Source organism: Nicotiana sylvestris, chromosome 9 (genome assembly GCF_000393655.2).
Source record: "Nicotiana sylvestris chromosome 9, ASM39365v2, whole genome shotgun sequence".
NCBI lineage: Eukaryota > Viridiplantae > Streptophyta > Magnoliopsida > Solanales > Solanaceae > Nicotiana > Nicotiana sylvestris.
In genome coordinates, this window is record NC_091065.1 from 160,047,301 (window position 1) to 160,064,690 (window position 17,390).

The 17,390-nt window shown below is 41.1% G+C and overlaps 1 protein-coding gene across 1 annotated transcript; it reads right to left on the reverse strand.

Moving 5' to 3' along the window:
• Nucleotides 1-10,283: 10,283 nt before the first annotated feature.
• LOC138878498 (uncharacterized) lies at nt 10,284-15,446 on the reverse strand. Its single transcript, XM_070158181.1, has 2 exons — nt 14,734-15,446; nt 10,284-10,362 (listed from the first exon to the last, which is right to left on the reverse strand). The coding sequence occupies exons 1-2, from the start codon at nt 15,444-15,446 to the stop codon at nt 10,284-10,286; spliced, it is 792 nt and encodes a 263-aa protein (XP_070014282.1).
• Between the last annotated feature and the right edge of the window lie 1,944 nt (nt 15,447-17,390).

The window sequence follows — 17,390 nt, forward strand, 5'->3', positions numbered from 1 at the left end:
CAATTTTGGTTCCAATTTGAAATGGCTCAATCCCAATTTTATCCAATTCAACTTATTTCTTTTCCTTTCCCATAAAAATCCGAATTTACAAAATTCGAAAAATATTATAAGAAATATAAAAAATCAAAATTATATCACAAGACACCAATTGATTTTTAGTAATAATTAACACACAATATCAGATATTAATTAAACAAAAATCAACCTTTAAACGATAAAACGAAAAAAATTAACAAGACAAATATTTTTGTGATTTTTTATTCATTCAAAAACCAAATATGACTTTAATTAATTCCTAATAGTAGCACAAGATCCCAGCTTTTTGCGCGACATATAATTTTGTATTTTCAATTGATAAAACTAAACAATTACAGATAAAAACTACAAAAATGCCAAGCAAATTCACAAAAATTTGTACAACAAAACCATTTGTTTTATTTTTCGATTTTCTTTTGGAGTGATTGTCGCGTAGACAGAAATCACGTGCTCACAGTCCCCTGAACGTTGTTTCTTCTGACTCGACGAGTGTCGTGAGTGCGGGATATGGAATAGACCATGTTGTCTTTCGCTGCCTTGCCACTTGGACGAGATGTTGGTCAGCTTGGCCGCAACGATCAGATTTTGACCAATACAGTTAGTCCCTTCATCTGTCGGGGTCGTCCCCTATCAGGCCAAGCAGACGTATCATGATTGCTACAAATCTAAGAGAAATCTGACTACTTATCCCTTGGTTATGCACCTTAGGTTTTAAGTCAGGTGACAACGCTCTTTCGATATCCCTGGACTATTGCGGCTGTTTCGGAACCGAAATGTCATTTGGAATGAAACGTTGTTTCGCGGTTGCCGCCATTATGACACACATTCCTAGGGAATCGAAACATTTCATACCCTATCAGATTCGATTGGCGACTCTTGGGTTTCGTGCTTGGGGGATTTATGTTTCTTATAAGGAACACATCATTCGATTGACACAATTCCTTGACCTTTTCTTAAAAGAATTTTGCGAATCTACTTTCTTCCTGATACTCCAAATTCTTACTCACCCCTAGTTAATCGAAAACTTTCATCCTTCCTTTCCATTGTCTTTTTACTACGCCAAATTGCCACAATGGCTGGTGATTCTGCTCGCGCTGACCTCCCTTTCACAATTCCGGCACCGGAAAATGTTGCTCTGGACATCAAAGGAGTAGAAGTGGTGGAAGATGAGGAGGTCCCGTTAGTAGCCGAGATCTTGCCTCATCCTAGGAAAGAATGGACCGACTTCTGTAGTTGCGCGGAGGAGGAGCCGGAACCTGTCCCTCTGTCATAAAAGAGGAGGAAATCACAGAGTTGAAAGCTAGGTGCGGAATTCCCCGTTACGTTGACATGCGGCCGGCGGTAGGGGATGACATGGTCCATTTTTACCGCCCCGTGTATTGTGTATTCTATGCCTACCCTTTTTTTATTGGGTACACACTTCCTCTCCCTCTCCTGGTGGTAGATTTCTACCGTTTTTACGAAGTATGCCCCGCTCAACTTTCGTTGTACCTGTATAAATTGTTCCTTATGTTGCTCAAATTTGCGGAGCTTGCTGGTCGTGAGATCACTTTGGATCACATGCTCAATATCTTTTCCCCCCAGCTTATTTGCGGCACGATGATTCACATGCGCCCTCGGGGGTAGAAGAGTCTGGTGGTGAAGATGGACGACATAGCTAACCGTTGTTTCTATGAGAATTATTTCTATGTGTGGACCGAGCACCTTGTGGCAGAGCCAACGGGATTCTCTAAGAAATGGAACTTTGCACGTAAGTTTCTTATGTTTTTAGTCGGAGAGATACCCAACCGCTTTCTATTACAGTATTAAACCCTGTTATGTCTCTGCAGCTATGAAATTGCCCCCTCTGTCTGTTGAAGGTATCTACAAGTGGGCGAGTTCCATCCTTCCCATACGGCAGGGGTTCGCACATGGTCAGCCTTTTATGAAAATTTTTGGCGCAGGCCCCTTACAGATGAGATGTCATTTCTGTTTGCTATTTTTACTCTCTTTTTACTTAGTTTCTTATCTGCTGTTTGTCGATGTCAGGAAGAGTGTGGAGAGCGAGGGCTCCTCCATTAGCTTTTCGTCAGCCTGCATCATCTGCTCGCCCTGCCGCAACATCTACTGCTCTATCCTCGTCGAGGGATGCTTTAGTTGAGTCTATGGCTATAGTTACTCCTACGGAGGCCACTTCTCAGACTGAGGTTCCGATTCGTGCCACTCGTCTGACGGGCGAATCTCCCCGTGCTGAGGAAGAATAAGGGCTGTCCAAGAGGCAGCGAGTGGAATTCGAGACAACCCCTCCAACTGTAATACATCTAGACGACTCTCCATTGACAAAATATGGGGCGGGGGTTGATGCCACTCCGCCCGTAGAGACGGAGCCAGCCGTCGTATCTGCTCCGTCGATGGAGATTCCTCCCACTGTCATTGATCAGCAACATGCTGTGATGGGGGGCCAGATTTCTAAGGTCGTCGTTGTGGTTTCGGATGTGCCTTCGTCTTCCATACCTGGTCGTGCTTCCTCCTCGACTGCTAAAAGAGGAAAGGGAGTCATGGTCGACGACTATGAATTCGAATCGGACCTCGACCCTGATGATGTTAGGATGTTTGAGGAGGGTATCACCCACTCGGTGGTTCATGCGGAAGGCCCGGCCCGTATTCTTGAGATCTATTTAGATGTTATTCTCCTGGGGGATATGGAGGATCTGGTGCCGCAGTTCGACATTTTGTGCTCCGTTGTCGAGAACGAGGCTCTCCGAACCGTTCTTGATATCGACTTGATGCATGAAGTGGACACTATGGGCCTGAGGGTACATTTCGCCTTTCTTTCATGTTTCTTTTATTTTTCTGGATGATACGATCTTAATCCGTCTTTTCGTTTTTCAGACGTACATGTTGGAAAATGAGAGTGCTCGTAGGGCTGACATTTGGACTATGATTTTCCTGAAGGCGTTGGAGAAATATCGGTGCTATCGCAATAAGTTCCGTTAGATGCACGAGCGACTGAGGGAGAATCCCGATGCTCGATCCCTTGGCGAGGAATTGAAGAGAGACCAGCAGTTGATGGAGGCCGTTCACAGAAATAGAGTGCTCGAGGAGCAACTTCGCGCGATGGACGAAGAGCTTGAGTTAGGCAAGGGGGTAGCCGCAGAGTGTGACTATCTGCAAGGGAGACTGAGGTCAATGTAGTGCAAAATGGATCAGAATCATATCAAGGTCGAGGCGATGAGTGCGGAGTGGATGGGAAAATTGGCTGAGTTGGAGAGAAAGGTTGAAGGGTTGGAGAGCATCAAGAGTGCCTGGTCCTCAGCTAAGGCAATGACGACAGCCCTGGAGAACACTATCTGCATCCTCCAATCCGAGCAGGAATCGGAAAGGGCGACGACCATGCTAAGGGAGATGAGGCTTGATGAATGCATTGGTAAGATCGATCAGGAAGCATCGATCTTGGGGGATCGAGTCGCCGCTCTGGATGCGAAAAAGGAGCAACTATTGGCTCAAATTGAGTCTTCCTTTGTTGTCGTCCCCCGCCACTTGCAGGAGCTTTGGGTTCATGTTGAAGCCCAGCGGGATATATACAAGAGTTTGTGGGAGGCGAGCAATGTTACCGAGGTTATATATAAAGGAGCGCGGGCGAAGGCGCGAGAGGCTCGTGTCAATTTTGGATATGACTCAGTGACGCCAAAAGCTGGTAAGGGCACAAATGCCGAGGGAGAATTTCTTGGAGATGGTGGTGAAGAGGGTGGCGATGGTGGCACGGAGTGAAAAGATAGTTGTATTTATCTGTTTTTTTGCCTTTTTTTGTTGTTTCTCTCTTCTTTTTTTTAGACTATTGATTCAAGTTGTATGTAATCTGTGACTGTTTGCGCAATGACTTTGTATAAAGAAGAATTTTCCATTGTTATTCGCCTCGTACTTTTTCTTTGTTTTTGCTTTTAGTGACTTTGGTGCGAGGTAGATTCCCGTATGGCGAGTCCCAGTCTTTCTTTCCCTTTATATTTTCTGACGGCCCTTAGCCTTAGAATATATTGAATTTTCCCTTTAGCGTTGGCTTTGGGCCCCGAGGGTGTGAATTCAAACTTTTGTCCAAATATTAACCCGTCGTCGTTCGATCGAGGTCGAACTCTTCTTTTTGGTTAAGGCCCTTGGCCTTAAAGGGTGTTATTTCAAACTTGTCAAAATATTAACTCGTCGTCGTTCGATCAAGGTCGAACTCTTCTTTCTGCTGAAGGCCCTTGGCCTTAAAGAGCGTTATTTCGAACTTGTCGAAATATTAACCCATCGTCGTTTGATCGAGGTCGAACTCTTCTTTTTGGCTAAGGCCCTTAGCCTTTAAGGGTGTTATTTCGAACTTGTCAAAATATTAACACGTCATCATTCGATCAAGGTCAAACACTTCTTTTTGGCGAAGGCCCTTGGCCTTAAAGTGTGTTATTTCGAACATTTCAAAATATTAACCCGTCGTCATTCGATCGAGGTCGAACTCTTTTTTTTGTCGTAGGCCCTTGGCCTTAAAAGGCGTTATTTCGAACTTGTCGAAATATTAACCCTTCATCGTTCGATCGAGGTTGAACTCTTCTTTTTTGGTGAAGGCCCTTGTCTTTAAAGGGCATTATTTCAAACTTGTCAAAATATTAACTCATTGCCGTTCGATCGAGGTCGAAATCTTCTTTTTTGGTGAAGGCCCTTGGCCTTAAAGGGCGTTATTTCGAACTTGTCGAAATATTAACCCGTCGTCGTTCGATCAAGGTTGAACTCTTCTTTTTGGCGAAGGCCCTTGGACTTAAATGGTGTTATTTCGAACTTGTCGAAATACTAACCCATCGTCGTTCGATCGAGGTCGAACTCTTCTTTTTTGGTGAATGCCCTTGGCCTTAAAGGGCGTTATTTCGAACTTGTCGAAATATTAACCTATCGTTGTTCGATCAAGGTTGAACTCTTCTTTTTTGGCGAAAGCCCTTGGCCTTAAAGGGCGTTATTTCGAACTTGTCAAAATATTAACTCGTCGTCGTTCGATTGAGGTCGAACTCTTGTTTTTTGGCGAAGGCCCTTGTCCTTAACGAGAGTTATTTCGAACTTGTTGAAATATTAATCCGTCGTTGTTCGATCAAGGTTGAACTCTTCTTTTAGGTGAAGGTCCTTGGCCTTAAAGTGCGTTATTTCGAACTTGTCAAAATATTAACCCGTCGTTATTCGATCAAGGTCGAACTCTTCTTTTTGGCGAAGGACTTTGGCCTTAAAGGGCGTTATTTCAAACTTTTCAAAATATTAACACATCGCCGTTTGATAGAGGTCGAACTCTTCTTTTTCGGCTAAGGCCCTTGGCCTTAAAGGGCGTTATTTCGAACTTGTCAAAATATTAACCCATCGTCGTTCGATCGGGGTCGAACTCTTCTTTTTTGGTAAAGGCCCTTGGCCTTGAAGGGCGTTATTTCAAACATGTCGAAATATTAACCCATCATCGTTTGATCGAGGTCGAACTCTTCTTTTTTAGCAAAGGCCCTTGTCCTTAAAGGGCGTTATTTCGAACTTGTCGAAATATTAACTCATTGTCGTTCGATCATGGTCGAACTCTTCTTTTTGGCAAAGGCCCTTGGCCTTAAAGTGTGTTATTTCGAACTAATCGAAATATTAACCCATCGTCATTCGATCGAGGTCGAACTCTTCTTTTTTGGCGAAGGCCCTTGGCCTTAAATGGCATTATTTCGAACTTGTCGAAATATTAACCCATCGTCGTTCGATCGAGGTCGAACTCTTCTTTTTTGGCGAAGGCCCTTGGCCTTAAAGGGTGTTATTTCGAACTTGTCAAAATATTAACCCATCATCATTCGATCAAGGTCGAACTCTTCTTTTTGGCGAAGGCCCTTGGCCTTAAAGGCCGTTATTTCAAGCTTGTCATAATATTAACCCGTCGTTTTTCGATCAAGGTCGAACTCTCCTTTTTGGCGAAAGCCCTTGGCCTTAAAGGGTGTTATTTCGAACTTGTCGAAATATTAACCCATCGCCGTTCGATCGAGGTCGAACTCTTCTTTTTTGGTGAAGGCCCTTGGCCTTAAAGGGCGTTATTTCGAACTTGTCAAAATATTTACCCATCGTCGTTCGATCGAGGTCGAACTCTTATTTTTTTGCGAAAGCCCTTGGCCTTTAAGGGTATTATTTCGAACTTGTCAAAATATTAACCCATCGTCATTCAATTGAGGTCGAACTGTTCTTTTTTGGTGAAGGCCCTTGGCCTTAAAGGGTGTTATTTCGAACTTGTTGAAATATTAACCCGTCGTCGTTGGCCTTAAAAGGCGTTATTTCGAACTTGTCGAAATACTGGCCCGTCGTCAGTCTCAGTTTTTGGAGAATCAGGTATCCTCTGGGGGAGTCCCAGTTCGCTTGATATTGCTTGCATCGGAGAGTGTAATGAGAGTACGAAACGTTGTTGTTTCGCTTTTGTTCGTTTTGCGCACACATTGGAGTTTCCTTGTCTGATTCCTGATTACCGATCTGGAGATGTCATCGGTGGAAAATATTTCGGTTGTCTTGTAGTAGTTTCCCATTCTTTGATTGAGATGTTTCTTTGCTCGCTCGCCCGCGCGGCACTTGTGTTCCTGTTGTCACACCTCCTTTTTTTTTTACCTTACACCCCCGTTAGAGGGTACAAGTAAAGGGAGTTTTTCCAATTAAAGGACAACCAAAATGGGATTTATTATAGGGATTTATATTCGCCACTTGGAAGATTTATGGTGTCCCAAGTCACCGGTTGAATTCCGAATCGAGGAAAATATGACTCTGTTAAACAGTTCGCGAACCAGGAATTCGAGTAAGGAATTCTGTTAACCCGGGAGAAGGTGTTAGGCATTCTCGAGTTCCGTGGTTCTAGCACGGTCTCTTAACTATTATATTCGGCTTAATTATCTGATTTTAATACATTTGAACCTATGTGCAAATTTTAACTTTTGGAAACCGCTTTTACTTATTTAAAGAATTAATTCAAGGTCATTTAAAACATATCGCAAGCTACACCACATGAAATGCACCCATGGTTCACGACACGCTCTATTTAACCTTGTTGGAAATTAGAACCAGGTCACATGAAATGCACCCCCGGATTTTAAAAATAGCCGTGATAATTGTATAATCAACGCGCCTAGAGCATTAAACAATTCAACTGTTAAAGAAAATTATATACACATGAATTCATGCATTGAAAATTAGATCAAATCCATTTCCAACATTCATTTCTCAATCATTACTGTGGCTCACTTCATACTCTCGATTAAATCTAGCCCAAAATTATTAACCCAACATATCTATGTGTTCATCACTGTAAAAACTAGCTAATTAGTTGATTTATGTTCCTAATATCAAATTCATATTAAACAAAACAAATTAAATTAAACAAAAAAAAATTTCAACAAAACAACGAAGCAATAGAATGACAATCACCAAACATTGATTAAAACATAGATAGAGAATTTTCAAATCAACGTAAGAGTTGAACCTCAAAGTGACGACCCTTTCGCTTGCCGAACTCCGACCAAAAGACTGGTTTGGCCACAGGAACACTACCACGAACCACGGACAGGAACCAATGGCCAACGGCGAACTCGAACGGACTCGCAAACGACTCCAATATTTAACCAAAACCCGTCATTTTTGAAGTTGTTTCTTGCTGCCGGGGTCTGGTTCGTGTGTGTGTGTTGTTGATGGCAGTGACTGGCTCGCAGCGGCTCTAAGGTGAGGATGGAGTGGGTGGTCATTTATGGAGAAGAAGCAGAAGCAGCAATGTTTATGCTGTTCGTTGGTTTTCTGTCCAGCAGCGACGAGGGGGGTGTGCTGGTTGATTCCGGCGAGCTGGGTTCAGTTTAAGAGATTGAATAAGAAGGGAATGGCTGAAGGTCGTTTGGGATGGGATTCATCTGGTTAAGGGTGGAGTTGACGCGACTGTTGTTGTGTTTCCGGCAGCGGACTGTTGAGGGGTGTGGAGTTGGTCGTCGAGGTTGAAGATGACGACCGTGGCTGCTGGATTTTTTGAGAGAGGAAGGTCGTTTTTGCGCGCAGGGGTCATCGGAGACGATGGAGTCGGGGGGTGGGGTTGTTTTTTTGTCAAGGCCGTGCAACCCTTTTCTTTTCCAGCCTTTTTCTTCGTAATTCATACATGCTTTTGCTGCTTTCTTCGTTTCATCTTCTTCAACGAAGAAGCTTTCTTCGTTGATGAAGAATGAGATCCCTGTGCGCAGCTTTCGTTTCAGACCCCCCTCCCCTTTTTAGGTGTTAGCTTCTTATATATACATAGGTCTAGGTTAGTTTTGTAGGGTTTTTAAGTTAAGGGGTATGGGCCTAGGAATTATGGGCATGACAATTGTGGGCTAGGTCCAAAATTAGGCGTAAAGATGGGTTGCTCGAGCCCAAGCTCTATTCCTTCGCTGTGAACGAGATTAAAAATACGGGCCCATTTATTAATTATTCCTACTATTCAAATAATTATTAAAATAAAACTAACCATTAAAACAAATCTATTTTTAGCATTTTCAAAACGATACTATTGTTTGTATATTTTTTTTAAGATTAAAAATGACTACAAAACATTAATGGACCTATTTTTGCAATTTTTGATTTCTTGTAATAAAATAAAGTAAAAGAGTTAAAATTACTTAAAATATCTATATTATGCCTAAATTAAATATTTTACGCTAAAATATGAAAAATCTTGGGGAGGGTCAAAAATCACATGTCTACAGCTGCCCCTCTTTGACATGAAAGACGTAGTATTTTCAGACAAAGAATGACTAGACAGGTTTTTTGACACGACCCTTATTTGGAGAGACTAAAACTAAGAGAAAAGGGGAATGTGACCGAGCCCTGGTATCTGGGCTGCCTACATATCCTTGGCTATAAAGGAATCAGGCCACGTGTAGTTCAGAAATGAGTGAGATGACAGGGTATGCCGAGGTGGAGAGCCGGTCGAGGTGTCGTTCCGCCGAGGTTCCGGTCTGCGGTCCTTGTTATTACATCAAAAATCAAAACATGAAAAAGACTAGCTAAGCCTATCAACTACGAGTTACAAGATTCCTATCTATAAGTCTTCTGAAGCTTGATCTTGAGTCTTGAATGGTTCTTCATGCAGACTTTAGATTTGAACCTTGGCGCTTGTTAGCTGCAGGTGCTAGCTCGTTCTTCTACAGCTTTTGGGTCAGGACCGGACATGTAGTGCTTGTGACTTCCACCACATCTTAAGCAATTCACATCTTTCATCAACTTCTACATATGGATTCACTTCTTGCTTTTCTCTCTTTTCTTTATTGTGACTAACTTCTGTTGATCACCTTAGACTGTTGACTCGCATTCTTGCCGCGAGATTCTTTGGTTGCTGACTTGAATTGCAATCTGAGATGTTTTCCTTTTCTTCAGGTGGACGCCTGACTGTTGAACTCGAACCGTCTTCTCTTGTTACTTGACACTGTTTTCCTTTGCACCTTGAACCATTTTCTCCTGAAACTTGAATTGTCTTCCTTCGAAACCGCTTTCCCTTGAAACTCGAGTTGTCTTCTTTCGACACTGCTTTCCATAGAAACTTGAGTTGTCTCCCTTTGTTATCCAGGTGGGCGCCTAATTACAACAAAACAGACAAAACAAAGAAATTTCTCTGCCCCAGTTTGCACTAGGAAGACTTGTGAGTTGTTAGCAAAATTGTAAACCACTTGTACTATTGATGCAATGATGAAAGTAAACTAAAGAATAGAGTAGGAAAACTATAAACTAAGCTTGACTAAAGTAAAAACTGACCCTATTCTCCAGGCGGGGCTCCCTGACTGCTAACTTGAAATGTCTTTTCTGTTCTCCAGGCGGGCTCCTGACCGCTGAACTTGACATATATTCCCTGCTTTCCAGGCGGGCTCCTGACTGCTAACTAGAAATGTATTCCCTGCTCTCCAGGAAGGCTCCTGACTTCAACACAATAGACAAAATACAGAAAATGTTTTGCCCCGGTTTGGTGGCTGGGCACAGATGTAAGTGTAAAATGGATCACATTACTAAATATCAATAAAAACTTGAAAGCTAAAATTTGAATTGTACTCCCTTGTTTTCCAGGTGGGCTCCTGATTGCTGACTTGAAAGTATTCCTGCTTTCCAGGTGGGCTCCTGACTTCAACTTGAAAGTGCTCCCTGCTCTCTAGGCGGGCTCCTGATTGCTGAACTTGAAATGTATTCCCTGCTCTCCAGGCGGGCTACTGACATCAAAATAAACAAAGCAAAAAATTTGAAGGCTAAACTTAAATGATACTCCCTTGTTCTCCATGCGGGCTCCTGACTGCTGTGCTTGAAAGTATTCCCTGTTCTTCAGGTGGGTACCTGATTTCAACAAAAAATAGACAAAACAGAGAAACTTTGTTGCCCCAGTTTGGTAACTGGGCACATATGTGAGTGTTAAACTGAATCATATTATCCAATACTGCTAAGAATTTGAAAACTAGGTCCCATTATTCAGGGGGTCCTGACAACTCTTGACTAAACGACAGTTTTAAATCTAAGTTATATCTTCTACAGGTGTGACTTCTGCTAAATCTTGCTATCTAAGAAGATCTTTAAACTACTCCCCATTATCAAGGAGGGTCCTGAAAATCAAAGTCCAATTTTATCTTAAGAGTGACAACTTTTATGGCTGAATTATACTACCCTACAACAAACTTTACGCTAAATGTTGTTATCTAATCGAAATCTTAAAGATAAGTCCCATTATTCAGGAGGGTCCTGAAAACTCTTAATTGATTCTTATCTCAAGCATGCAAACTTCTAAACCAACTTATATTCCTTTGGGATATATTTATGCTAGATTATGCTATTTCTGAACTTTAAACTATGTTCCATTTTCCAGGAGGGTCCTGAAAATAAAAAATCAAACCTATTTGGTGACTGACTTTCTCCACGGAGGGTTTCTCCAAAACAACCGAAATTTCATGCCCCTGTTTTAATCAAAGAAAAATTTTGTCAGTTTAAAATGTGGTGGTTGGTTTGTGGCCTTTACTTTGAGGGCGATTGCTCCTTCACTTCCCATGATAACCGATTTCCACTCGAGGACCTTGCTTGCTTATGGACTAACCACTTTCTCTGTCATCCTTATCACAGAAAATACCCCTTCTCCGCTCAGACCCAATTCCCTTTATCTATTGCATTTCTCATGAACTGACATTTACCAACCTTTGTGTTTCACCGAAAATACCTTTGATTCGTTCACCTAACACCCTCCAACTTGTTGCATTGTTCCTGAATTGATATGTACCAAACCTTTGTATTTCACATGAATCCCAAAGCACGTCAATTACCGTCCACTCGATGTGCATGTTGTTCTTTCCTGACTTAACCCACTGGCATTGGACTTGAGGTCTATTTCTCTTTCACTTGCCATGACAACTTTGATTTCTGCTTGGAAGACCTCGTTTGTCACTCGCTAAACACTTTCTTTGTTGATCTCATCACAGGGAATACCTTTGACCCGTTCACCCAACATCCTCTATCTGTTGTACTGTTCACGAGTTGAAATATACCAAACCTTTGTATTTCTCATGGACCCCAAAGCATGTTGATTGTTACCAACTCAGTGCGCTTGTTGTTCTTTCCTAACTTATGCCACTTTGATGTGCTGGCCAGATCCCGTTTTGTGCAATTGGAAAGCTGGCGGAAAAGTTTGAAGTCATTTCTCACTTGTTCTGACCAAACCGACTCAGAAAGAGGAAGTAAACAAGACAAAAGTAACAGAGTAAAGGACAAAGGAAAGAAATGATTCCTAACAAGAAAACTACAAAGTAGAAGCCTATCAGATGTGGATACTAACTCTAATGACCATGACATGCACCTGTGGCCTATTATATTGAGCAAGTATGATGTTCAACTCCTGTTATACCCCTGAACCATGAAACTGGTCTTCAATGCTCCGATTATCCAATTTGATTCACAATCCTTATTTGACTTGTAGTGGCCGAAGGGTTTTCACCATCAAGCCTCTCTCATTCTGTTCTTTCTCTCAACTTACAGTCGCCTTATGGTGTCCACGAGGGTTTTCACCAATAAGACTCTCTCGTTTTTGGATTTCTCTCAGCTCTCATCGTCCTACGGTTCCCGTGAGGGTTTTCACCAATAAGAATCTCTCATTTTCATTATTTTTCTACTTAGGCCAGAGTATTGCCCCTGATATGAATTACCTCTTCTTGCTTGACTTGGCATCTCTCGAAGACTGATCGGAAGGTCTTTCTTTGGACTGTAATGTGGGCTTTTGGGATAGGGTTAGAAAAAAAGGGTATCAAAGGCTCAAACCAATTCTCATGGGTTCAAAATTACAACTTTCGGAATCAGATTTCTTGCAACAAACACAACTTCTGCCCCAGTTTCTTGCTTGGGGACTTTTGGATTTTTATTTTGATGGGACCGAACCGTGAGGCTGCCTACATATCCTTAAAAGGAATCAAGTCAAACGTAGTTCATGGAATATGAATTGCTCTATTGTTGTGATTTTTCTTTTATTTTCTTCTTTTCTTTTCTTTTCTTTTTGTTGTTTTGTTGTTTTTTCTTTCTTCTTTTCCTCTTTTTTTTTCTTTTTCTTTCTTTCTTTCTTTTTCCTTTTCTTTCTCTCTTTCTTTCTTCCTTTTCTTATCTTTCATGCTTGTGTTTCTGATATTCGCTACTGATTCCGAAAGAGGGGTATGAATGAAAATAAATAAGGCTCAAAAGGGTTGACGAGGGATAAAGTGTTTAGATAGCGGAACAAAATGCCTTCGTCATTCCAACCTTCAAAACCTGCAAGTACAAACAACACAATTAAACAAATCAAGGAAAACATTCGTAACATCTTTTGGTTGCACCAGAATTGATGACTGTACCCACACATTCGCCTTCTACATTTATTATATACAAAGCACCATTGGACAACACTCCCACTCTCATTACCGCGAATGGCCCCCTACAAATTTGGGGCAAACTTGCTTTTATCTTCAAATTGATGCAGAAGGATGCATTTCAATATGGGTTATTTATGTTCTATCTGCCCCAGTTTCACACAATTCGGGCTTGAAGTGATCTCAAAATACCTTTACTTATTTCCCTCAAATGTCCTTACATCTTCAACATTGTTTCATTGCTTCGTGATTAAACTGACTTTTAAAACCCGGCTGAGAATTATGCATGTATGTCACGTCAGTAGAGTCAACAGGAAAAGGACTATAAAAGGAAAAGAGAACTAAACAAAAATGACTGGAAATAACAGAAAACAGAAACTTGCATTAGACAAATGGTGAAAGGGTTTGGACAACAAAACAGACAAACTAGACTGGGGTTACAAACTTAGAACAAACCTAGAAAACACTAAGTAGGCTACTAGACTAAACAAACTAGGCAAAATAAGAGGACAGAAGGGTTTGGGTCACAAGACAATATCTGGATTACAACCCTGAAATAACCCAGACAACAGAAATGACAACAAAATAACCACCAAAACTCCCCCTGGCTAACCAAGACATGAGCGTCTTTCTAATTGCCAAGCTCGTCATCTTAGCCACTGAATTCTGCATCAACATTACTAGGACCTTCACAAACTTCCATCACATTGTTCTTAACAAATTGCTTTTGGGTTCCTTTTGCTGGCTCGTTCTTAAGATCAGCCTCTGATAGCACTGAAAACTTTGCAGCGCGTGGACCTTTAAGGATCTCAGAAGAATTTTCATATTCCTTTTCAAAACAAATCATACTCACCATATGCGTCTCATTGCGAGCAAGCAATGGACTTTGGCTAGTGTCTGCTGCATCTGGATTTTGCACGGCAATGTCACCTGCATCAATAAGCTTCTGAATTGCTTTCTTCATATTCCAACACTTCTCTATGTCATGCCCCGGGGCATCTGAGCAATATGCACACCTTTGAGAAAAATCAAACTTCTTTGACAGAGGGTTTGGCATTTTTATATGAATCGGCTTCAACATGTCCAATTGCTTCAACTTTTGGAAAAACTGGCATATGACACTCCCAATGGGGTGAAAGCCTTTTCTTTTTTTAGCAACCTCTCATTCTTAAATGCTTGATTGGGCCGAAAACCTGATCCAGGGGGTTTTCGATAGGCTCGTGGGGGGTGGATAGGCATTTTGTGGAGCTGGGTACTGAGAGAGTGATGTGAGATTTTGGGAGTTCCGTGGAGAGAAGTGGAATTGGGGAGGATCATCTGGTGCATCAGGATATCCCCGGGGACGATGTCGAGGCTGGAAGTGTTGATCGGGAAAGCCCATTGGATCATCTTTTCTGTTTCTCTTTCTTCCACCCAAGCTTACTGGGGTGTTCTGAATGTCTTTCGAACTACTCATGATTTTACTTGATTTGATTCCCTATTCTACTATCTCCCCCATTTTAACACATCATTGAAAGGCTTTCCCAAGGCCGGGATCAAATGACTGAAGTAGGTGGGCCCCTGGGCTTTTAGGAAGAGCTCAACCATTTCTTCTTCCCCAATCGGAGCATTGACTCGAGCAGCCTGCACCCTCCATCTGAGTCCAAATTCTCTAAAGCTTTCCTCCGGCTTATTTTCCATTTTATATAGGGAGGAGCCGTCTGGGGTAACACCCGATCTATATTGAAAGTATCGAATAAAATCTTGAGCCATGTCACCCAATGTAGGCCACTTACCAACATCTTGATGATTATGCCATTCCAATGCTGCCCCAGTCAGGCTCTCACTGAAGTACGCCATCAATAAATCATCTTTCTCGCCAACACTTCTCATTTTATTGCAATAATCCCTCAAATGGGCTACCAGATCCCCACAACCATCATACAAGTTAAACTTTGGCACCTTAAACCTCGCAGGCAGATAAACGTCGGGGGACATAGACAATTCTTTGTAAGATATGCTACCCTGGTCTCCTGTTCCTTGCTTGTTCATTGAAGACTGTTCTATGCCTTTCAGCCTCCTGGGTATCCCATCTCGCCCTTTTCTTCCTGTGAACTCTTCATTTACAACATGAGACCCATCCCGCGGACCCTGATTGTATGAGTTGGGAACCTTGTGGGTAACCTCTGATGGGTAATATTGGGCATCATGAGCTTTTACTGAGTATTCATTGTCGGGGATAGTAGATGTGATAGGAGGGCGATTTTGGGGAGAGGTAATTGGAGGATGAGTGATGGAGCTACTAAAACGGTTGGGAAAGCTGTAATAAGCGGGTAGATCTGGAGAGTATGGAGGATCATCTGGCATTGTGTTCGGAGCTTGGGTAAGGACAACATCTAGGAGGCTAGGTGGTGGCGGGGGTGGTACCTTCCCAGTCATCCAAGCCCGATACATGTCAGCCATGTGTTGTTTTAACATCTTTACCTCTTCAATCAACCCATTGTTCTGTTCAACCAACTGCTTTCGAGCGCCGGTATCAACCAACTCAGTTCTGTTGTTGTCTGCCATTGCCTTCTGACTTTGTGTTGTAGAGAAGAGTTACCACTTTAAAAACCACAAACCAACCACCCTTCTGCTATGAATATAACAAAATGAAGCCGTCACGTTAGCGTTAGGGCATTTAACATAAGATAATCTCACTTTACGTGCAATTCACCTAACTACAGTTATCGGTTCTAAAATGACTTCGAGAGTACAAAGGTCAGTTGGCATCATCCCAATTTATTCATTTCAACCTTCTCTTTTCTTTATCTTTCTAGCACTTCTTGGCTTGCCCATTTTCCTTCATTTCTCTTTTATTTTTTATTATCACTCTTTTCTTTCTCTCATATCTCACATCCCACAATTGCACCTCTTTTTTTTGTTTCCTTCTTTTTTTCCTTTTTCCTTTTTTCTTTTCTTTTAACAGTAAAAAAAATGATTCGATCGAACCCTATGTAGGTTGCCTACGTATCATGATGCCACATGAATCAGATCTTTGCATAGTTCTGGAAGATCGGGAATAAAGTAAACAAACTAACGTTTACATTTTTTGGTTCTTTTTTTTGAAGGAAATCTAAGGAATAAACCACAGAAAGACATTTTGAATCCTCATTTGATATCCTGACGCAAGATTTCGAACCAAGCAATGAAAAATATAAAACAGAATGTTTTTGGATTTCAATTTTGATTGCCTAAAGGAAAAATTCCAATGACAAACAAAAAATAAAGTATTATTATTTTTTTTATGTACAATATCCTAAAGTTCTAATGAAAATAAAAGTTTTTTTTTTCATTTTTCACTAATTTCCCGAAGAAACACTTCAAAAGAAAATCTTTTTGGATTTTGGAATTAACACCTTAAAGAAAGCTTTTAAAGAAGTACTAAAAGAAAATTCTCTTTTTTTTTTGAATTTTGGTCCTAATATAGTAGAGAAAATATAAAAGAAATTCATTTTAAGTCCTAGATATTAATTGCCTAAAGGAAAAACAATCTCAAAGGAGAATTTTTTTATTTCTTATAACAAAACGCAAAATTTCTTTTTTTTTTTTGGATTTTCGACTTGTAACATATTTCCACATACAAAATAAGAAATACAATAACAAAAGACTCGACAAACTTAACCTGACTATTACAAACTCTAACATCACCTAAAAGACCGAATACAACTATACCTGACTAGAAAGTAAAATATGAACAATTGACTCGAAAATATAAAATGACTCCTCGAGCAACTTCTGAATGCAGTGATCCTGGGGTATCTGTCATGCCCAAAATCCAGTAAGTAAATCCACACCTGTATAAGAAAACTTAAACCAACACTATGTGAGACAATACCATTCCCTACTAGACACATGCAAGACATGGTTGCGGTTATTTTTGCAAAATGGCTTATTTGGCTAAAATGTGGCTAGAAGTGCAAAATTTGGCTATGACCCCGCAAAGCCAAGAACCTAAGATTTACTAGGAATACCGGACCCTATGTGGGTTGCCTACGTATCACACCCCGAAAGACGAGAATCAGGTTTGCGTAGTTCGGGCAGATTGGATACGGGCGAGAATAATAAAAGAAACAACTGACATATAGAAGACACATTTTTTCTTTTTTTTCAAAAAATGATGAAACATATAAAATCTTTTTGGATTTTCTTTTCTTCTTTTTTTCGATTTTTTGATTTTGAAAAAAATGATAAAAAGTGCAAAATCTTTTTGAAGTTTCCATGCTCTTTTTGTCTTAATAAAATGTAACGAAATTATGATTGGGCCCTACTCACTTCATCCTCACACTTCAGCCTCTCTTTTTTTTTCTTTTTCTTTTTCATTCGCCCTCAACTATCATTGGTCCACCAAATGACCTTTTTACCCTTGAATAAATGCAACATGTAGCACATAGGATGCATCAGAATGGTCTGTTATTTCGGGCACACCTGTCCTAGACGGACCCAACCCCTGTGTTGAGTCCCCTAAGTCAA